Source organism: Notechis scutatus, chromosome 1 (assembly GCF_049901735.1).
Source record: "Notechis scutatus isolate UNSWTSFEM ecotype Mainland chromosome 1, rNotScu1.2, whole genome shotgun sequence".
In the NCBI taxonomy this organism is placed as follows: domain Eukaryota; kingdom Metazoa; phylum Chordata; class Lepidosauria; order Squamata; family Elapidae; genus Notechis; species Notechis scutatus.
This window is the reverse complement of record NC_142009.1, coordinates 126,968,385-126,986,086: the sequence shown is the minus strand read 5'-3', so window position 1 is coordinate 126,986,086 and position 17,702 is coordinate 126,968,385. Positions and strand designations below refer to the sequence as shown.

At 36.0% G+C, this 17,702-nt stretch overlaps 1 protein-coding gene across 10 annotated transcripts in view; it reads right to left on the bottom strand.

Annotated features, from left to right (window-relative positions):
* DST (dystonin) overlaps window positions 1-17,702 on the bottom strand; it is a 333,803-nt gene that overhangs the window by 305,098 nt on the left and 11,003 nt on the right. For all 10 annotated transcript variants that reach the window (XM_087945546.1, XM_087945452.1, XM_087945460.1 and 7 more), the window contains exon 3: window positions 7,362-7,550. In XM_087945546.1, the coding sequence (XP_087801672.1) occupies window positions 7,362-7,550 (189 nt within the window). The remainder of the gene's footprint in view (window positions 1-7,361; window positions 7,551-17,702) is intronic.

Below are 17,702 nucleotides of genomic sequence, written 5' to 3'. Positions count from 1 at the left end.
CCTTGTATTTTTGGAAGGGAATTTGCAATTCATACTTTCAAAGCTTTTAATAAATGTTTACCATATTACAGTAGTTGCATGGTTTATTACCTTCTACGATCCTATATTCCAGTAATGGAAAAAAAAAATAAGAGATCCAATCTGGTTTTATATTCCTTATGTAGCAATCATACCTAAGCCTTATTAGATTATGAGACGGTGAATAGCCTTTGTTGCCACACACTGCTATCACAGTGAGATTTATCTGCTAGTTTGGTAATTATTTAAAAAAGAAACAAGTCATGTTTGTTTTCTAAGAAAAGAATGAAAGTTACAAGGCTTAACCCATTCATGACCTTAGATCTCAGAAGCATCATTCCACTTTTTTCCTGCATTATGTTGAAGAGACATGTGATTTTCTGAGATTCAAATTAAATGTTGGATTTAAGCCTTTGTAATTGTTGACTACAATTAATTTCCAGAGTTACACAGGAGCTCCTTTTAAATCGGGAAAATCAGTCCTTTGTGCTGAATCATGAGGAAAAGTTTACCAATCAAAAGATAAGGCTAAAAATAGGCAGAAAAAAACCTAATGGTCATTTCTTATTAAATCATATCGAGTTTATAGACAGGGGATCCAGATATTTACAAGAAGCATTCAGAAAATTTAATGTAATAATTGTTTCTCTGAATTTGTATACAATATGCTAATATTTTTGCACAATGCAAAAACCATGGGTTTTGCATCATCTTGAGTAAATCAGCGGCAATGCTAAGTTTGTAAACCATGCCTTCAAGTAAACAAACCATCAAATTCTGAATAATCCTCCACCATAAATCACAATGAGTTTGATCATCACACTTAAGGAGAACAAACCATATTCTGTCTTAAATAGGATATGAAGATCCAGCCAATTATTATTTATCCTTGAAAGATACATTTTTAGTCTAATCCCAAAACCTTTTGTACAAATGTTAATCTTATGTACTGAAGGAAACCCTGCTTATGTTTACTTCCTAGCTTATTGCTGTGTAAGTGTGAGTCATATAAAAACTACAGATGGTTTAGTCTTTTTAGTTTTAGTTCATTAGTTCATTTCAAATTAAACAATTTGGGATATTCCTGGATGCAAAAAGAGTCTGGGTACCATTTATTCAACAAAGGATGAAACTGCATGAACTCAACTTATTAGTTTTTAAAACATCAATACTAAATATTATCCATTGCTGTAAAAAAGGGTGTTTTTATCCATATGACTACCTGAGAGACCCAATTAAGATTCATACAGTAATTTGAATGGCAGGGTATACAATTCCAAGGAACCAACTAATGGCACCTTAATTTTGGTCCCCCAAAATATTTATTAAACGAGCTTCTTTTTGGCCTTTGAATGGCAATTTAATATAATTTGGCCAGACTTTTGATTAATGATATTATTTTATTTATAGTTTTATATTAATTCAGTTAGCTGCCTTTGTAGTGTATAAGGGGGAAACACTTTTAAAAATAAAAATAGCAATAGCAATAGTTTTATAAGCACTACAGAATAAAACAAAAGGAATTTTATTTGTCTGCTGTCTATCATGGACTTTGTTCAAGTTATACCTTTAGATTGCTTTCACGCTGTATAGTGTTTTGCAATAAAGTGAGAAATACCATTGTATGAATACACTATATATTGTAGACAGTATGTTAAGAGACAGTAACATCCTTATTTTCAAGAATTCTTTATTTCTGCACATTCATTGTTGCTGTTAATAAATGTGTGAAGATAGATATTATTTTTAATTTACAAATGTGTTTTCTTATATTTTTTCTTTACAACTTTAAAAATCAGGTCTGATTCTATTTCCGATTCTCATATGAATTTTTCATTTCCTGTCCCTAATCATAATACTGTTATCTATGCTTTGAGCTGAGAGATAAAAAATATCACAGCTTTGATGATCGCACGACAGGATTTATTTTTAGTCTTTTAGACAAACCCAATATATTAAAATAAATAACATCTCAAAGAAAAGCAGCTGAATCCTACTAATATCCTGTTCAATAGTTGTGCACTACTTCCCCCTATTGGATGCATCTGACCTAGTTATTTTTCCATTAATATGAACATATTGGTTTGGCTGGAAAAAAATTTTTAATTGGAATTATTACCAAACATGAAAGCCAACACTTCAAATACATTTAAAAACAAATAAAGGGATGAATTAATGGCTATTTAACTCAACAATCTGGTTTACCCATCACATTAAACCAATCAACTTGGGTTGGGAGATTTGGGGCACAGAAAAAAATACTGTGTAAATTAAGTCACTTTGATTATGTGAAAACAACAATGACTTTAGACCACGGGTGTCAAACTCAATTGTGTCTTGTGACATCACGTGACATTTTTTGCCTTTGAGGAGCTGGGAGGGGCATGGCCTGCATGTAATGCACCTGGCCAGTTTGACACCCCTGTTTTAGACTATAGTTGGGGTGCTGCCACTGAGCAGCTCCTGCTCCTGATTATCACATGAGCCAAACCAACTAGTGGGACCCTGAGAAGGACACCACTTGGATGGCATTAAAAGAAGCAATTACAGTTGAGTCCTAAGTCAAAGTCTAATAGCTAAAGGCAGAAAATGTAGCACTTACAGTTCCTGTGCGATGAGGTTCAGTTAGCTGCTGTATTTAACAATTCAGCAGGAGCTGTTTGCATCAGCTCCAACATTTAGACTATCCTGAAAGGCAGCTCCTGATGCATTCCGTTGCAGTAATCCAGTGAAGAAGTTGCTACACTTGAGATCAGTGAGGCTAGGCTGGCTTCCACATACTCTTTTATGTACATTGTAAGTAACCCTAGCACTTAAGTATGCCTATCAAATAGCACATAACAGAACAATGATTCATAACTTTACAACATCTTATTCTGAATATAAAAGCAGTACTAGGAGCCAAAACAAAAACAGATTTCAAAGCCAACTTTTAAGATAGAAGAAATAATTCTTAATTTTTATTTCACTTGGAGTAACAAATACAGTAGATGGTCTATGGATTGGACCTAAAGTTCAGAATACTGTTGACTAGCAGAAGTCAGTAATTGTCTTGGCCAGCCTTCTGCAATATTTTTGTTGTTGTTACCTTTCACCCTAGTATACGTCATTTGATTCTCTGGTGATCTCCCATGGAAATTTACCAGGTCCATTCCTATTTAGTTTTAAAGATTATGACTAAAGAAAAAAACATTCAGCAAAGAGGACCTATGTAGCTTTCACATCAGTTTTATCATTTATATACATAATTGCTAATGTTTGTGACAAAGATAAAATGCTCCTTTTCCTCATTTGAACAAGAGTGCACATATACATATTCACCAATTCCTTCAAATAGAAATGCAGGAAGAGGAAACATATGTGGCTGAGCTTCATACACTTTTTCCATTTACAAAACAATGGCTTCTATAAGAGGATGTTATGAAGAACAGCAGGCAGTTAGATTATTCTGAGTTTATATTCTGTTGCTTTTACAACCAAGAAGATTTGCTAGTCAGACAGGACCGTATCTTAGAATCATTGCTCTATCTTAGTTCATTGCCAGCCTTCCCAAACCTCCTGTGCCTAGGCTAAAATTCTCACACTATCTTGAGCATTATGGATGCTATAGTCCATCATATCTAGAAAACATGTAATTTGGGAAAACTGGCTTTCTCTCCCTAGTTTCAGACAACAGCTTTTCTCATATCTATTAAGCGTTATTAGAGACTGGATCTCAATCTTTTCTATTCAATCTGCTGACCTAAAAAAATCTACTCTTTTGACTGTGAGAAAACATCTATGGTTTATTTTTAAAAACCACTTTTTTCCTGTTCAAGAGAAGACTCATAACTTTCAACAAACTACGATACAGGTAGCCTTTCACCTATGATAACTTAATGACTGTTCAAAGTTACAATGATGTCTTAAAAAGTAACTTACAATTAGTTTTTGCACTTATGACTCTTGCAGTGTCCCTATGGTCACGTAATAAAAATTTGGCTGTTGGGCAATCGGCATGCTATTTACAGCAGCTGTAGCATCCCAGGGTAACATAGTTGCTATTTGCCATCTTCCAGGGGGCCTCCAACAAGCAAAGTTGATGGGGAAGCCTGATTTGCTTAATGACTGCATGATTCACTTAATAGCCATAGCAAAATAGTTGTAAAATTGGGCATGACTTTGCTTATCAACAAATATTCCAGTCCTGATTATGATCATAACTCAAAGACTACCAGTAGAATCTTTCTCCAAGCATAACTTGAATTGAAATATGGCTTTGTGCGGGAGGGAAGGATACTTACTGACCCTCTTACCCTTGAAAAACAGGAATGGGCACACCTCATTCACTTAATCTAGCTTTGATTTACCACACTATATTCTAGACCAGGTCTATCAAACTTTCGGCCCATGGGCCAGATGCGTTATATGCTGGCCACGCCCATGTCCAATTTCACAAAGGGGAGAAAAGTCCCGATATGTCACGTGATGCTGCCGTAACAACACGAGTTTGACACCCCTGTTCTACTCATTCCCTTTTTCTTTCAGAGGCTTTTGATACGATGCAACATATTTTTATTGTGTCCAGTAATTACTACTAGACATGTGCAGGCATTTCAAATGTTACTGAACTTTATTCTTGTATATCTAAATCAAAACATTATTACAATGTAATAAACAAAGCATAATGCACAATAAAACATTCCAGAATTTTCATATGTAAACAAGACTATCTCTGCAGTCTGTCACTTTCATTAATGGGCAGTGATCTTCTCATGGCATCTAAACAGCCAAATTTTGTCACAGCACAGATGGCTATGATTTCTGGCAGCTATAAGGTAGCTGTGATAAAATTATTCAATATAACAAGGAAGCTTTCTTTTTAATGGCTGGAGCAGTGTTATCTTAAATCAGAATAAAGATACAAGGTGGAAAAAACATACTTCATGCATTGAGTCATGTTTGATCTACACGTGCATTGCCTCTGCAATACTGGAATTTTTGGGGATTCTGTTTTCCAAATAGCTGAAGGGAAAACATTAAAATAAGAGAAGACTTTATTTCTGTATTTTCAGATATTTTATTCTGTCAAAGTCTTGGCAATCCATAACCAAACTTCTCCCAGAGCCTTTTTAAACAAGATTTGTTGAAAAGGAAAAGTGGATAGGACACAGAAATCTCAGCAATTGGATTATTTTCAGCTCTTAGTACCCATTTTATTTCCCAACCTGATAAGGCGAGAGGTTCTCAGCCTGTTAACAAGTGGCCCCTGTGTGAACTGATGAAGACTGTTCCTTTGATTGATAGGAAAAGAATAAAAGGATTCCAGAATGTGAATCTCTGTCTCTCTAGCAATGAAAGAATGAATGAATTCTTTATTGGCCAAGTGTGATTAGATACACAATGAATTTGTCTTGAACATACTATATTGCAAATTGTACTTTTTCTCCAAATATTCAAAGCCAGGAGTAATGGTATTCACGTCTTTAGTTTTCTGAATGATTTTCAGTGAAAATGCTACATACTCTGGTATGATGCTACATTCTCTTGTGCAGCAACCTAAATCTTAGTCTTGCACACAAAGTATATTCTGAAATCTGAAACTTTTCTGCTACTCATTATCTTTGGCGTAGTCTTTTCTTGCTTGGCATCATCATACATTTTATGTTCAGTAATAAAAATGGAGGTGTCCAAAGGCTGGCAAAATGTGATAGAATGGGCTGGAGTAGCACTACCTGTAAGGCACTGCATACATATTGAAGCAAGATGATGCAGAGGATGGCAATGATGGCAGAAAACAGGTCCATGTGGAGGAAGCCTTCCTGGATCTTAAAATTCCTAAGCGTCAGGAGTCTGAAATGTTTCCTAGGTGCAAAGGCCTAATCTCTCATTCTGCTGTTTCCTAATGAACACATAAATGCCGGGGTTCTTGACTTGGCACTTATAGATGCCTATAGGCTCGATCTTATTTTAATTTTTCAAAAAAAAAAATTGTTAATTAAATGGGACAAAACAAACTGACAAATGCCATAATCTTTATTCCCTGGAAATCTCCTTGCTCTCTGCGATTTTACTTTGAAAAGAAAAGTAATAGGAACCTCTAGCCAATGCTCTGTTCATACAAGAAAAAGAGAGCAGAAGGAACATGAGGTACAGGAAGTCCTCGACTTACAACCATTCATTTAGTGACCGTTCAAAGTTAAAATGGCACTGAAAAAAGTGAGTGACCATTTTTCACGCTTATGACCTTTGCAACATCCCCACGGTCACATGATCAAAAATCAGACCTTTGGTAACAGGAATGAATTGATGAAGGTTGCAGTGTCCTAGAGTAATCACCTTTTGCGACCTTCCAACAAGCAAATAAATCAGATTCACTTAAGTGTGTTACCAACTTAACTGCAGTGATTCACTTAACAACTTGCCACAACTGTGGCAAGAAAGGTCATAAAATGGGACCAAATTCACTTAACAACGGTCTTGCTTAGCAATGAAAAATTTGGGCTCAATTGTGATTGTAAGTCAAGGACTATCTACCTGTGTTTCAGGACCTCTCAAGCAGGGCATTGGAGAAGCACCCCGCCAGTTTGCTTTCGAGTATACTGATATTTTGTGACTGACTATTTTGTCACAGTGGCAGCATATAATATGTCTTCAACATTAGAAGTTTCCTCTTAGTAGTAAACCCTGGGACCGTGTTCTTGGAGCAGTGCAGCCTTCTATAGCTGGGGTGTCAAACTCGTGTCATCATAGTGTTGTCATGTGACATATTGCAACTTTTCTCCCCTTCGCTAAACCAGACGTGGGCATGGCCATGTTGCATGATGCATCTGGGCCTCGAGTTTGATAGGCCTGTTTTATAGGAAGCCTGGTTGCTAAAATGCTAGCTCTGTATCACAATCTTTCCGTAGTTGTTTTGGTATCTGCCAGGTTCCTTAATAGTATTGAACTCCCACGGAAACAAGCCATAAACAGGCAGTGGGTTTGAGGCAGATAAATAAGGAGGACAGAACTATGGCAAGGAGGAGGATCCAGGTTGGCATATGAAGGTCAAAGCAGTGTGCACTTCAAAGTAATGATGTAGAGAGCTTGTAGGTTCCATTTAGAAGTGACAAAGTAAACTATTGACTCTTAACTGATCTTCTATTGCTTAAACTTGTCATCAAATGCAGATGTCCTTTATAATATGTTTGATTTTATAAATCAATGTTTTCCAATTTGGTGCACAACAATGGAGATTGCATCTACCAAAGCCCACGGTGGCTGGGAATTCTGCAGACTAAAGATTAATACATCAAGAAAAACACAGTTGGGAAAAGGCTGCCAGAATTCATAGAACTGAGAGATTGAAAAACATTACTTACTGGCTTTCGAGTAGGTGTGACTTGAACAGAGTGGTAGAATTCTGGCTGGACCCTGCTACTTTTCTTGATTTTTCTCTTCTTAACTGATGTTTCTTGTTCACTCACTTGACGTGCTTCTACCAGGGGCTGTATTTCTTCAAGGCGAGGGACTACACGCCTTCTAACATGGCGTGGACTTGCTCTAAAACCCTGTTAAAAGATTACCATTAAATCGTATTAGGTCTACTGGTTCTTGTATTCTGTGCGACATGCATATTATATCAAGTACATCTAGTGGTTCTATCTGCAGAATTCACTCTACTTTGAAATATTAGCAAAATTATTATTAAATGTTCCTGTTGAGTCTTGATTTTTTTCTCCTATAAATAAGTAAGAAAAGCTTGAGATAATTCATTCAAAATCCAAGTGAATCTTTTAAAGAATTCAACCAAAATCATTGCAGAGTCTTGGTCCCAAGGTCTAAACCTCCCAGACAGTACAGAAGATTTATCATGGTTCTCCATACTGAAAAATGCTAAAAGGGAAATCAGAAAACTGTATCACTTCATCTAATTGGAACTGTAAATAATTCTCCATGGTGACCAAAGGATAAGAGCTGCAGAAGAGGCCTTTTTGAAGAAGCCTATCCTGTCAGAGAGATTCATTTAAATGGCACCCAACAGAGGAACTTCAATTTATTACTTCCAAGCTGGGGAATATATTCCCTCATGAACTGAATTTAAACCCCATTCACTCTGCCCTTAGAGAAGATCTAGGCTACGTCTATTATATCAAGTAGTCAAGTAGCCAACCTTTTGGACCTCAGGGACTACAAACTCATAATTTTAGATCCCAGGGACCACTAACTGGTTCTGTGGACGTGGCCTAATTTGTGGGTGTGGCTTAGTGGTCATGTGACTGGCTGGGCGTGGCTTGTATGTAAATATTACAAATATTTATATAAATATTGAATTTTTTATAAAAAAGAGCAACTTTTACCCAAAACCAGGCAAAGCAGGCAGGCAAATTGAGTTGCTCACAGAATCACAGATTCATTCAGAAATCTATCTATCTGCCATTTGCTAGCTCAGTCTGTCACATAAAATTTGCTTGCAAGCAAACTCACAACATTAACTCACAACACACCATGTGTATGTAAATATTGAAATTTTGATTAATAAAGCAACTTTTATCCAAAATCAGGCAAAGCAGGCAGATTAAGTTGCTCACAGAATCATTCAGTGATCTATCTATCTGCCATCGGCTAGCTCAGTCTCTCAAATTTTCTTGCTGTGAGTCTGCACTGAATTTGCTTGCAAGCAAACCTTCAGTCCTAAGGGAGGTTCGGCTGTTTCTTAGCTAGAAAGCAAGAAATACAACCATTTCCTGCTTCCTAGCCAATCTAAATCTCCCGGCACAGCAGAACAGATGATGGTCAGAAAAAGGAAAAATAGCAACTTAGCAGACAAGTTTGCCAGGTAAGAACTGAGTGGGCGGGAAGGGTTCCCGTGGGCCATGTGGGCTGAGCAGCCTTGTGTTTCTGCACAGCCTGGATTGCTTTGGGGGGGGGGTGCTCTGGGGGTGAGATTTCTCTGCGGCCCAGCAAAATTTTCTCACAGCCCACCAGTGGGCTACGGCCCACCGGTCAGCGACCGCTGATTTAAAATACTTAGTGCAACTCTACAACTTAATGTTAATTTTATATTTTAAATTGTATTTTCTATCCTGCATTTTAATTAAGTTCATGGCTTCAGCAGAAAGATGAAATATACCGTGAATCAAATAAATGAACATATTAAAAAGAGTAGACACAATTCAGGCAAAATTAAAGTCCTTTGAAACTTATCAGTATCCCTGATGAAGTTATCTACTCTTTGTATTTTTTTTTCTGAAGTCACTTTGTTCCAAAATGCTTCACTTGGAAACACTATACTTGCATCCATAACTTTTGCACACACACACGCGTGCACACACACACACCTCCCATCATAGCAACTTGGGGCCATCTCATTCCATATTAATGTTTCTATACAGCAGAGATTTAAGTTGTTCCAAATGAGATGTGGAATGGGGAGTATTGCCAAGTGGAATTCAAGCTGCTTTCAACTTCTTCTAAGCCTTTACAATTTAAATGCATGCAAAGTCACTACTGAAAATAGGAACCTATCAAACTAGATTGCTCTTCAAAAACCTGAAGCTAAATAGGCAGCCTGACCATTGTAAGTTGAATAAAATAGTTTGAGCCTTCTTATTTATGTAAAAAAACAGATATGAGTTGAGAAACCCTCTATGTACTTAAAGTAGCACAGCAAATAGGAATTTGACTGGGATATAGCAGATAAATTATGTGAAGTAAACAAACAAACATACAAGTATGTCAATAAATTCTGAGCAAGTGATTAATCCTTCACGTTTATAGATTAATAATTAGCTGCTTTCTTTTAAAACATAAATTGATGTTTGTTTGTTTTTAAAAAGTAGCAGAGCATTGTGCTTAATATGTAATACGGGGGGGAAAATAGACGTAACCTATATTGCTATGGTCCATCAAATCACCTCTGATTCCTAGTAATTATAGGCCTAAATCCCTCCAGTTTTCTTGGGAACGTCTTTAACAGTCAATAACATTTTCCTAGGCCTGGGAGAGATTGGCCGCAAAGCACCCAGCTGGCTCCTATGCCTAAAGCAAAAATAAACTCATAATCTCCTGATTTCTAATCCAATATCCTAAAACTACTAGACTAAACTGGTTCTTAGTTTATATATTTGTATATTCTCACTTGTCCAACCCATCATCCAAATGATAAAGATTAAGACCACTGGAACTTTAACCGCTATAACTTAACTGATCCTAAAACTAGCTGTTACTTTTTACTCATAATCGTCAACGTCGTCACTTCAGAACTAGGAAGGATTATAATGTGCTGTAAGGAAAATAATCAGACTGTAGTAGAAAAGTTATGTTTGAGTTGTTAAAGATGCAATCTTGCACAATCAAAAATACAAGTATTTCTGAATAAACAGATAAAGGATTGTACCTTAAACAATCATATCCTGCTGCCTTTTGTTCTTGAGTGATAGAACAATCATACTGAAAAATGTGTTCATAAAAATAGTATGCTTTAAATGATTCATACTGTCACAGTAAAAAAAAAACACCAGCCTCTTTTATTACAGAACTAGCCTCTATAATCCTGCACTATTGTGTTTCCTATTTTCATGCTGGCCACATGACGACAGACGCATCTCTCAAGACAATACAGGCTTCCTGGACTGAGATTCAGAAAGCAGCACCTCCCCCTTGTGTCGATTACCAGTCAGGACTGGAGAAGGGAAACCTTTCAATGATCTTTTTAGAACTAACCTCTAACAGCAATGAGAAATTGGTGCTAGCAAACAACTCTGAGATAGCTAGTAGCAGCAGCTATTAAAAACTGCTGTGATAAACCTTCTCACAAACTCTGGAATGCTTTTAAGATGTTTTGAGGATAGAGCATGTGGGGAATATACGTGGAAAAGATTGGAAGCATCTCTACCATCATCTCCAAGGTCGAATTCTGGAGGGGTCATTTGCATCTAAAAACTATTACAATGATAAAAACAAAAAACGATTAAGGGCTTTGAAAAGCAAGCAGAGTACTAGTGACCTTAGCAAAGGATGCTCCAAACACCACTGAATTCAAAATTGTACCACAACATTGCAGCGTTAAGTTACACAGAATCAGTGAGAAACCTCGGACACACTCGAAGAATAAGTCCACTCAAGTTCTTTGCAGTCTATTTCTGAATAAATCTGCTCAAGGTTATTAAAAATAATTCTTTAATCTGCATGGAAGCTTGGTTCATATACAATGTTTTTACGACTGTATAAAGCGATTTAGCTGTATGGAAGTTCTAGAATCATTATCCAGTCACCTCCACAAAAACAGCAACAAAGCCAGAAGCAAACAGGGAGACTGTAGAAATTATACAGATTTACAGAAATCTTTCCCAGACTGGTCCTTTTTAGATGTTACCAGTATCTCCAGCTTGCACTCTTATGTTATCTGAAGATTATGAGAGTTTTAAACAAAGAAAAGTAGCTATAAGAATGTAAAGTTAAAACAAATTGTTTTGCATAATGGGTGCTGTCCCTGCTGTAAGTGCTGATCTACCCTACGTTTTGACTAACAGTAATCCTCATAGAATTGTCACATTGAAATTCTGGTTTATCCGTATGCAGAATAACTGTATGTCAACAGGCTAGTCATCCATAAAATCATTACTTTAACTCGGAAAGGTTGATGGGTTGAAACTCAGCTATGTGTATACAGGAAAAGTACCTATATAGAGTTTGCTTCTGTTTTTTTTTTAAAAAAACAAACAAACAGTATTTCAACTACAATATCAGGCTGATTTTAAAATTCAAAACCAATTAAGTTAATTCAAAAAAGAAAAAACCCAGAAGAATGGCATTATTTCTTGCAGGGCATTTTCTCTTGCACAATACAAACTGTACTAGATCAAGCCTTAATTAGTTAAGACATAAGCATTTCAAGTGAAGAAATGTAACAATTGTACAACCACTCATTACTGAGGAATTTTCCTACAGGGAAATTTTACATCTGAAAAAGTTGTCTTTCCATTTGGATGCGAATCATTTGATTCTAATGCACATCCATTTTTTCTGTCAAAGGCTAGAGTTAAAATTATATTAAGGTATGACATAACTAAAAGAACCATTACATTTGTTTTCTAAGTGCCTCCCCTCTATCTTCCCTCTTAGGTTAATGGAAAGTGATTTTAAATGTGAGAGGAGTTTTCCTTAATAAGTATTTTGCAATATGATACAGCAGTTATTTGTTCAAAGTAAAAGAGAAACCTAGTGGAATAGTAAATGCTTCCAGTTGAGGCTAATATTGTAGTCCTCAACTTATGACCACAATGGAACCTAAAATTTCCATTGCTAAGCAAGACGATCTGTCTTGCCACAGTTCTTAAGTGAATCATCACGGTGGTTAACTTAGCAACATGGTTGTTAAGTGAATCTGGCTTCTCCATTGACTTTGCTTCTTAGAAGTTCACAAAACTTCTGATCATATGCAACCATCATAATTACATGCCAGGTGTCAAATGTACGAATATAAGTTATAAGTATGAAAAACGGTCATGAGTTCTTTTTCAGTGCTGCTGCCAAAACTTCAAATGATCATTAAAACAAAAGGTCTTAAGTCAAGAACTACCTGTATTGCCTTATTGCCAGGTGCCAGTATGTTTGCTTTTTAATTATAAAGGTAGACATTTTCCACCAGAACATCAAGGCTGCACGAAATAAAATTCAATACTTTATTGACATGTAGCCAGACTGGAAATAATGACTCACAGCCACACTGAGATGTAGCTGCCTGTCAAAGCAGAAATCCCATCTATGTTACTTCAGTTTTTATAAACAAGGGGATGATTCAGCAACCTGCAACAATCTACAGGTCTTCAAATCAAATGAATATATTAAAAACACAGCTTTAAATGTGATAATCACATATTGATCTTAGCAAAAGTTCACATTAAAGGAGAACGTCTGCAGAAAACTTGCTGAAATAGTACATATACTATCTGTTCATATATTTTATGTATTTTAAATGGTATATAAATATATCAAGAATTGCCTTTAAATGCCCTTGTGACAATCATCATGCATTGTCTATTGAATAGCTCTAGGTTATACAAGAGAGTGTCTTATATTAAATCAACCAATTGATCTGTCCAGCCCAAGCTGAATAACTGTGTCAGAAATGTTCCAATTTTCCAGGCAAATGTCTTTCCTCTTATATGAAATCCTGCCTAAGGCAGAAATTCAAAAATATAACAAGCTGTGCTCTAAACCAGCGGTCGCCAACCAGTGGGCCGCGGCCCACTGGTGGGTCGTGAGAAAATTTTGGTGGGCCGCAGACAAATCTCACCCCCAGAGCACCCCCACAAAGCAATTAATCCAGGCTGTGCAGAAACACAAGGCTGCACCACCCACATGGCCCACAGGAACTATCCCCACCCACTCAGTCCTTACCTGGTAAACTTGCCTGCTAAATTGCTATTTTTCCTTTTTCCGACCATCATCTGTTCTGCTGTGCCGGGAGATTTAGATTAGCTAGGAAGCAGGAAATGGTTGGATTTCTTGCTTTCTAGCTAGTCTTCAGATCTTCGGCTCAGCACAGCCGAACCTCCCTTAGGACTAAAGGTTTGCTTGCAAGCAAATTCAGTGCAGACTCACGGCAAGCAAATTTGAGAGACTGAGCTAGCCGATGGCAGATAGATAGATCACTGAATGATTCTGTGAGCAACTCAATCTGCCTGCTTTGCCTGATTTTGGATAAAAGTTGATATTTTTTATCAAAAATTCAATATTTACATGAATGGTGTGTTGTGAGTTAATTTTGCGAGTTTGCTTGCTAGCAAATTTTATGAGTTTGCTTGCAAACAAATTTTATGTGACAGACTGAGCTAGCCAATGGCATCTCTGAATGAATCTGTGATTCTGTGAGCAACTCAATCTGCCTGCCTGCTTTGCCTGATTTTGGGTAAAAGTTGCTCTTTTTTTATAAAAAATTCAATATTTATATAAATATTTGTAATATTTACATACAAGCCATGCCCAGCCAGTCACATGACCACCAAGAAACACCCACAAATTAGGTCATGCCCACAGAACCAATTAGTGGTCCCTGGGATCTAAAATTATGAGTTTGGTGGTCCCTGAGGTCCAAAAAGTTGGCAATCCCTTCTCTAAACTATTCCCTTTGTGAGAATGTCTTTATTAAATATTCACATAGAAAATGATGAATTAAAAGGCAGTCAAATCCCATTATGTCTGATGCTCCTGTTGTTCATTTCTGTGTCTATATAAATATAAATGAATGAGCTGCTAGACTAAGTTTTATCCTATCTGCTGTGCTTTCCATCTCCCATGTACGCTTCTTAAGGAAGAATACCGCATCCTCTCCTTGAACTCTACTTGCTGTCATTTGATTTCTTGATGTCTTCACCACATCCCAAAAAGGAGCATTTGTCCCTTCTAGTTTAAAGGATGCAGATAATCATTCTGTGATTCACCGTAGCCTATGATGAAAACCTAGTTTTGTTACCAGATACATCATCAATGACAGGCATAATGTTATTTTACTACAGATATTCAAAAGCTCATTTATGGGTGCAGAAATCGTTTCAGCGTTTTTCATATTTCATTTTGACGCCAAAGTATCCATGTATACACAGAGAAGACAGTCTGCTTGACAACATTATTTAAACCTTCATTAGATTGAAGGCTGCACGCATGGGGATGTCTGATGGGCTTTTTCCATGCATTAAACAGATACATGCTTGCTTTTGCCTATAATTGTATTTTCAAGATAACATTTACTTTTATGGTAGATGAAGCCTATTTCTTGTCACTGCTACCCAAATAAATGAGCATCCCCAGTTAGTGCTACTTTATTGATACTGCCAAAGAAACATCTGCAAAAATTGAGCTGTAAATCGAGATTCTCTCCTCAGTTTAGTCCTCAATCCCTAGACAGGAATTCCTAACATCTGTGGTATTATGATCCCTAAAACAATAAATCAATATGCATGACCCTCCAAATCCCAAATAAAATTACGCTACACTTTAATAAGTCACTCTATGAAGGTTTGTTAGCAATATTCCACACAACCCTAATTGCAAGCCCAAAGGCACATGCAGAGCAAGATATAGATGTACTGCATACCAGAGTCACCCCAAAGGCTCATCCCACAGCCTAATAAGTCTCACTTCAGATTAATAATTATTACATTTACCTTTGAGAAACTGTACACTTGAAAACCTGGATTTCACTACGCCTTACAGACACTAAGGAGTGCTTTGAACACGAAGAGTTAAGGCTTGCCCTCCTGCCTTTTTATAATTATGATGAAGGTGGGAAGATGCTTCTTTATGTATTTCTTTTCCTTCTCCTTACTATATATATTACTTTTCTTTCTTTTCTATTTTTTTCCTTTTCTGCATCTTCTGTTTCTTTTTATCTTATTTTTTTTAATTTGTAGTACTTTTTACTGTTGAAATACACATACACACCTCAATCAAGGCTTTTTGTTTGACTAAGATTTGCATATGCAAGACCCCCAAATTGCAACCCTCTTTAAATCTTCTCATGACCATCAATTTGGGACCCCCTTCTAGAGGCAAAAGCAACTATTCTCATTAATCACCCGTCTCTGCCATTTGACATATTATATATGCAACTGCTTCTGCCAATCCAGCAATAGATTACACTAACCAAGACATTTCAAAACAACCTAGTTTCAGGAATAAATAAATTTGACCCTAAAACAAAAACTTAAACCAATGTCTAAAGTGCCATGAACTAAACTAAGTGGGACTCAAGCAAATATTGAAAATTTCCTGGCTTTGTTATTATGCATGTGATACGGCAGGGCCTACACTCCCAGACTCATGCCATCTTTCCATGGATAACCACCTGTTCAAGATGGCTTTCTTGGTACTGTACTTTGAACATAACAACATTGAGGTTATTTTAATCTTTTTGAATCATTTTATCTATTTTTTATTTGTTTCTTAATTTTTTTGCTAAAACCATATTCCAAGTATGTGAGCTTGCTATATAACCTATCACAGATAAAGACCACTTTTCTGCCTGGTTTAATTAAGCTTCTATTATGAATATATACTGTCAGTTTTTCAATTCTTCAGTTTTGGTGTGAATAATCTTATATCGTCAGTGAAGTTTCACTTTTTCACAAATGCTGTGCCAAATTTATTATTTCAGCTACCAGAACATATCATAGTAAATTGTGATATTTTTCATTGATGTTTTCTGGAATTATTTCTAATAAAAATATTTTGGTCTCAGTTCAACTTTTTTCCTGATTTTTTTGATTCAGCACTTTTGAGAGGGTTTTTACATGGCCACATTGTGATAAAATGTTTCCTCCTCTTTGTAGCATTTCCAACATATGATTTATCTATCTTGTTAATAATTAATGGAATTATATATATTCCGTAATACATCTTACATCAATTTTCTCTCAAATTCTAACCTGGAATAAATATAATTTATTTTTTGTATAGTTCTTTCCCTTGTTCAACTGTCATTAATTTATTATTATACCTATTATTTCCTGAGGTTTTGCATCCACTTTAACATGCAATTTTTTCATTTGTTCTGTTTCTTTGTCACATTTGAATAATATTTCTAGGTACATCTAGAAGATTATCTTAGTTCTATATAAGGGTTCCAAATTATGTCATTTTTCTCAAGCTCCTTTCTTCTTTCTTGACATTACTTGTTATTCTTTCAGCAATTTTGTTGCTTTTAAATTTCTCCTCCAAACCTGAGTTCTGCACTTTAACCTTTCTTACTGAGGACTGCAAAAAATTTGGGAAAGATGGTGTTCTTACTTTCAGCTGGAAATCTGCACTTGATTCTTGTCCCCTGCACAAATGGACAAATGCCTTTTATTTAAATCCATATCCAATGTTATGTAGCTAGAGCAATCTAAAAAATATAAATCTAGTATTTTTAAAATGCCTGTTTAAAAGTTGTCAAAACAGGAACAAAGCAATCCACTATTAAGAAATCTTCAAACTTGTATCTTATTCTCCAATAATAATGAATGTAAGAAGCCTTCCATGATCAATTGAAAGTGTGAGTATATGTTTATGCGCCTACACAGACACACATTTATTATTATTTGACATTTATCCAGCAAAGCTAGTACAATTTACAAAGAACGAATGACTCATGCAACATTTTGCATAAAAAATGCCTTAGGTATTAGGTCACCTTTCTTGGAACTGAGGGAAAACAGCTTTTTCAATACCATATCCTACTCCATATGTCTGAGATAAAAGCATAATGGAAAATGGAAATGTTTTGAATCGTCAGTCTAGCACTAACAGCATTATTAAATCAGATTGTTTTATCAGATCCCTATAGCTTTTTCTTAGCTCTTTAGAAAAACAGTCACAAGCAGCAGTTTCCCTACTGGGGAGGTTGGGAGTACCAAAATCAGTCAGATGATCAACGAGGTATTACAATATAAGCCTTCCCTTTCTGTTCATGCATTGAAGTTACATGCACATTCAAAAAAGGCATGGTTTGCATTGTAATAGCCATCCAGCATATTGCCAATTTGGACCACATCTCCTACACGACTGTTTGCAAAATAACCTTTTGTTTTCTTTAAAATATATATGTATACAAAATACAACGAAGTAAAATACCTAATTATGTTGACATTACCTTCTATATGTTATGGAGACAACTTTTATTATAATAAAATTTTAAATTGCAACGATTATATGTAACATCAGGCTCTGTTGTAAGCAGA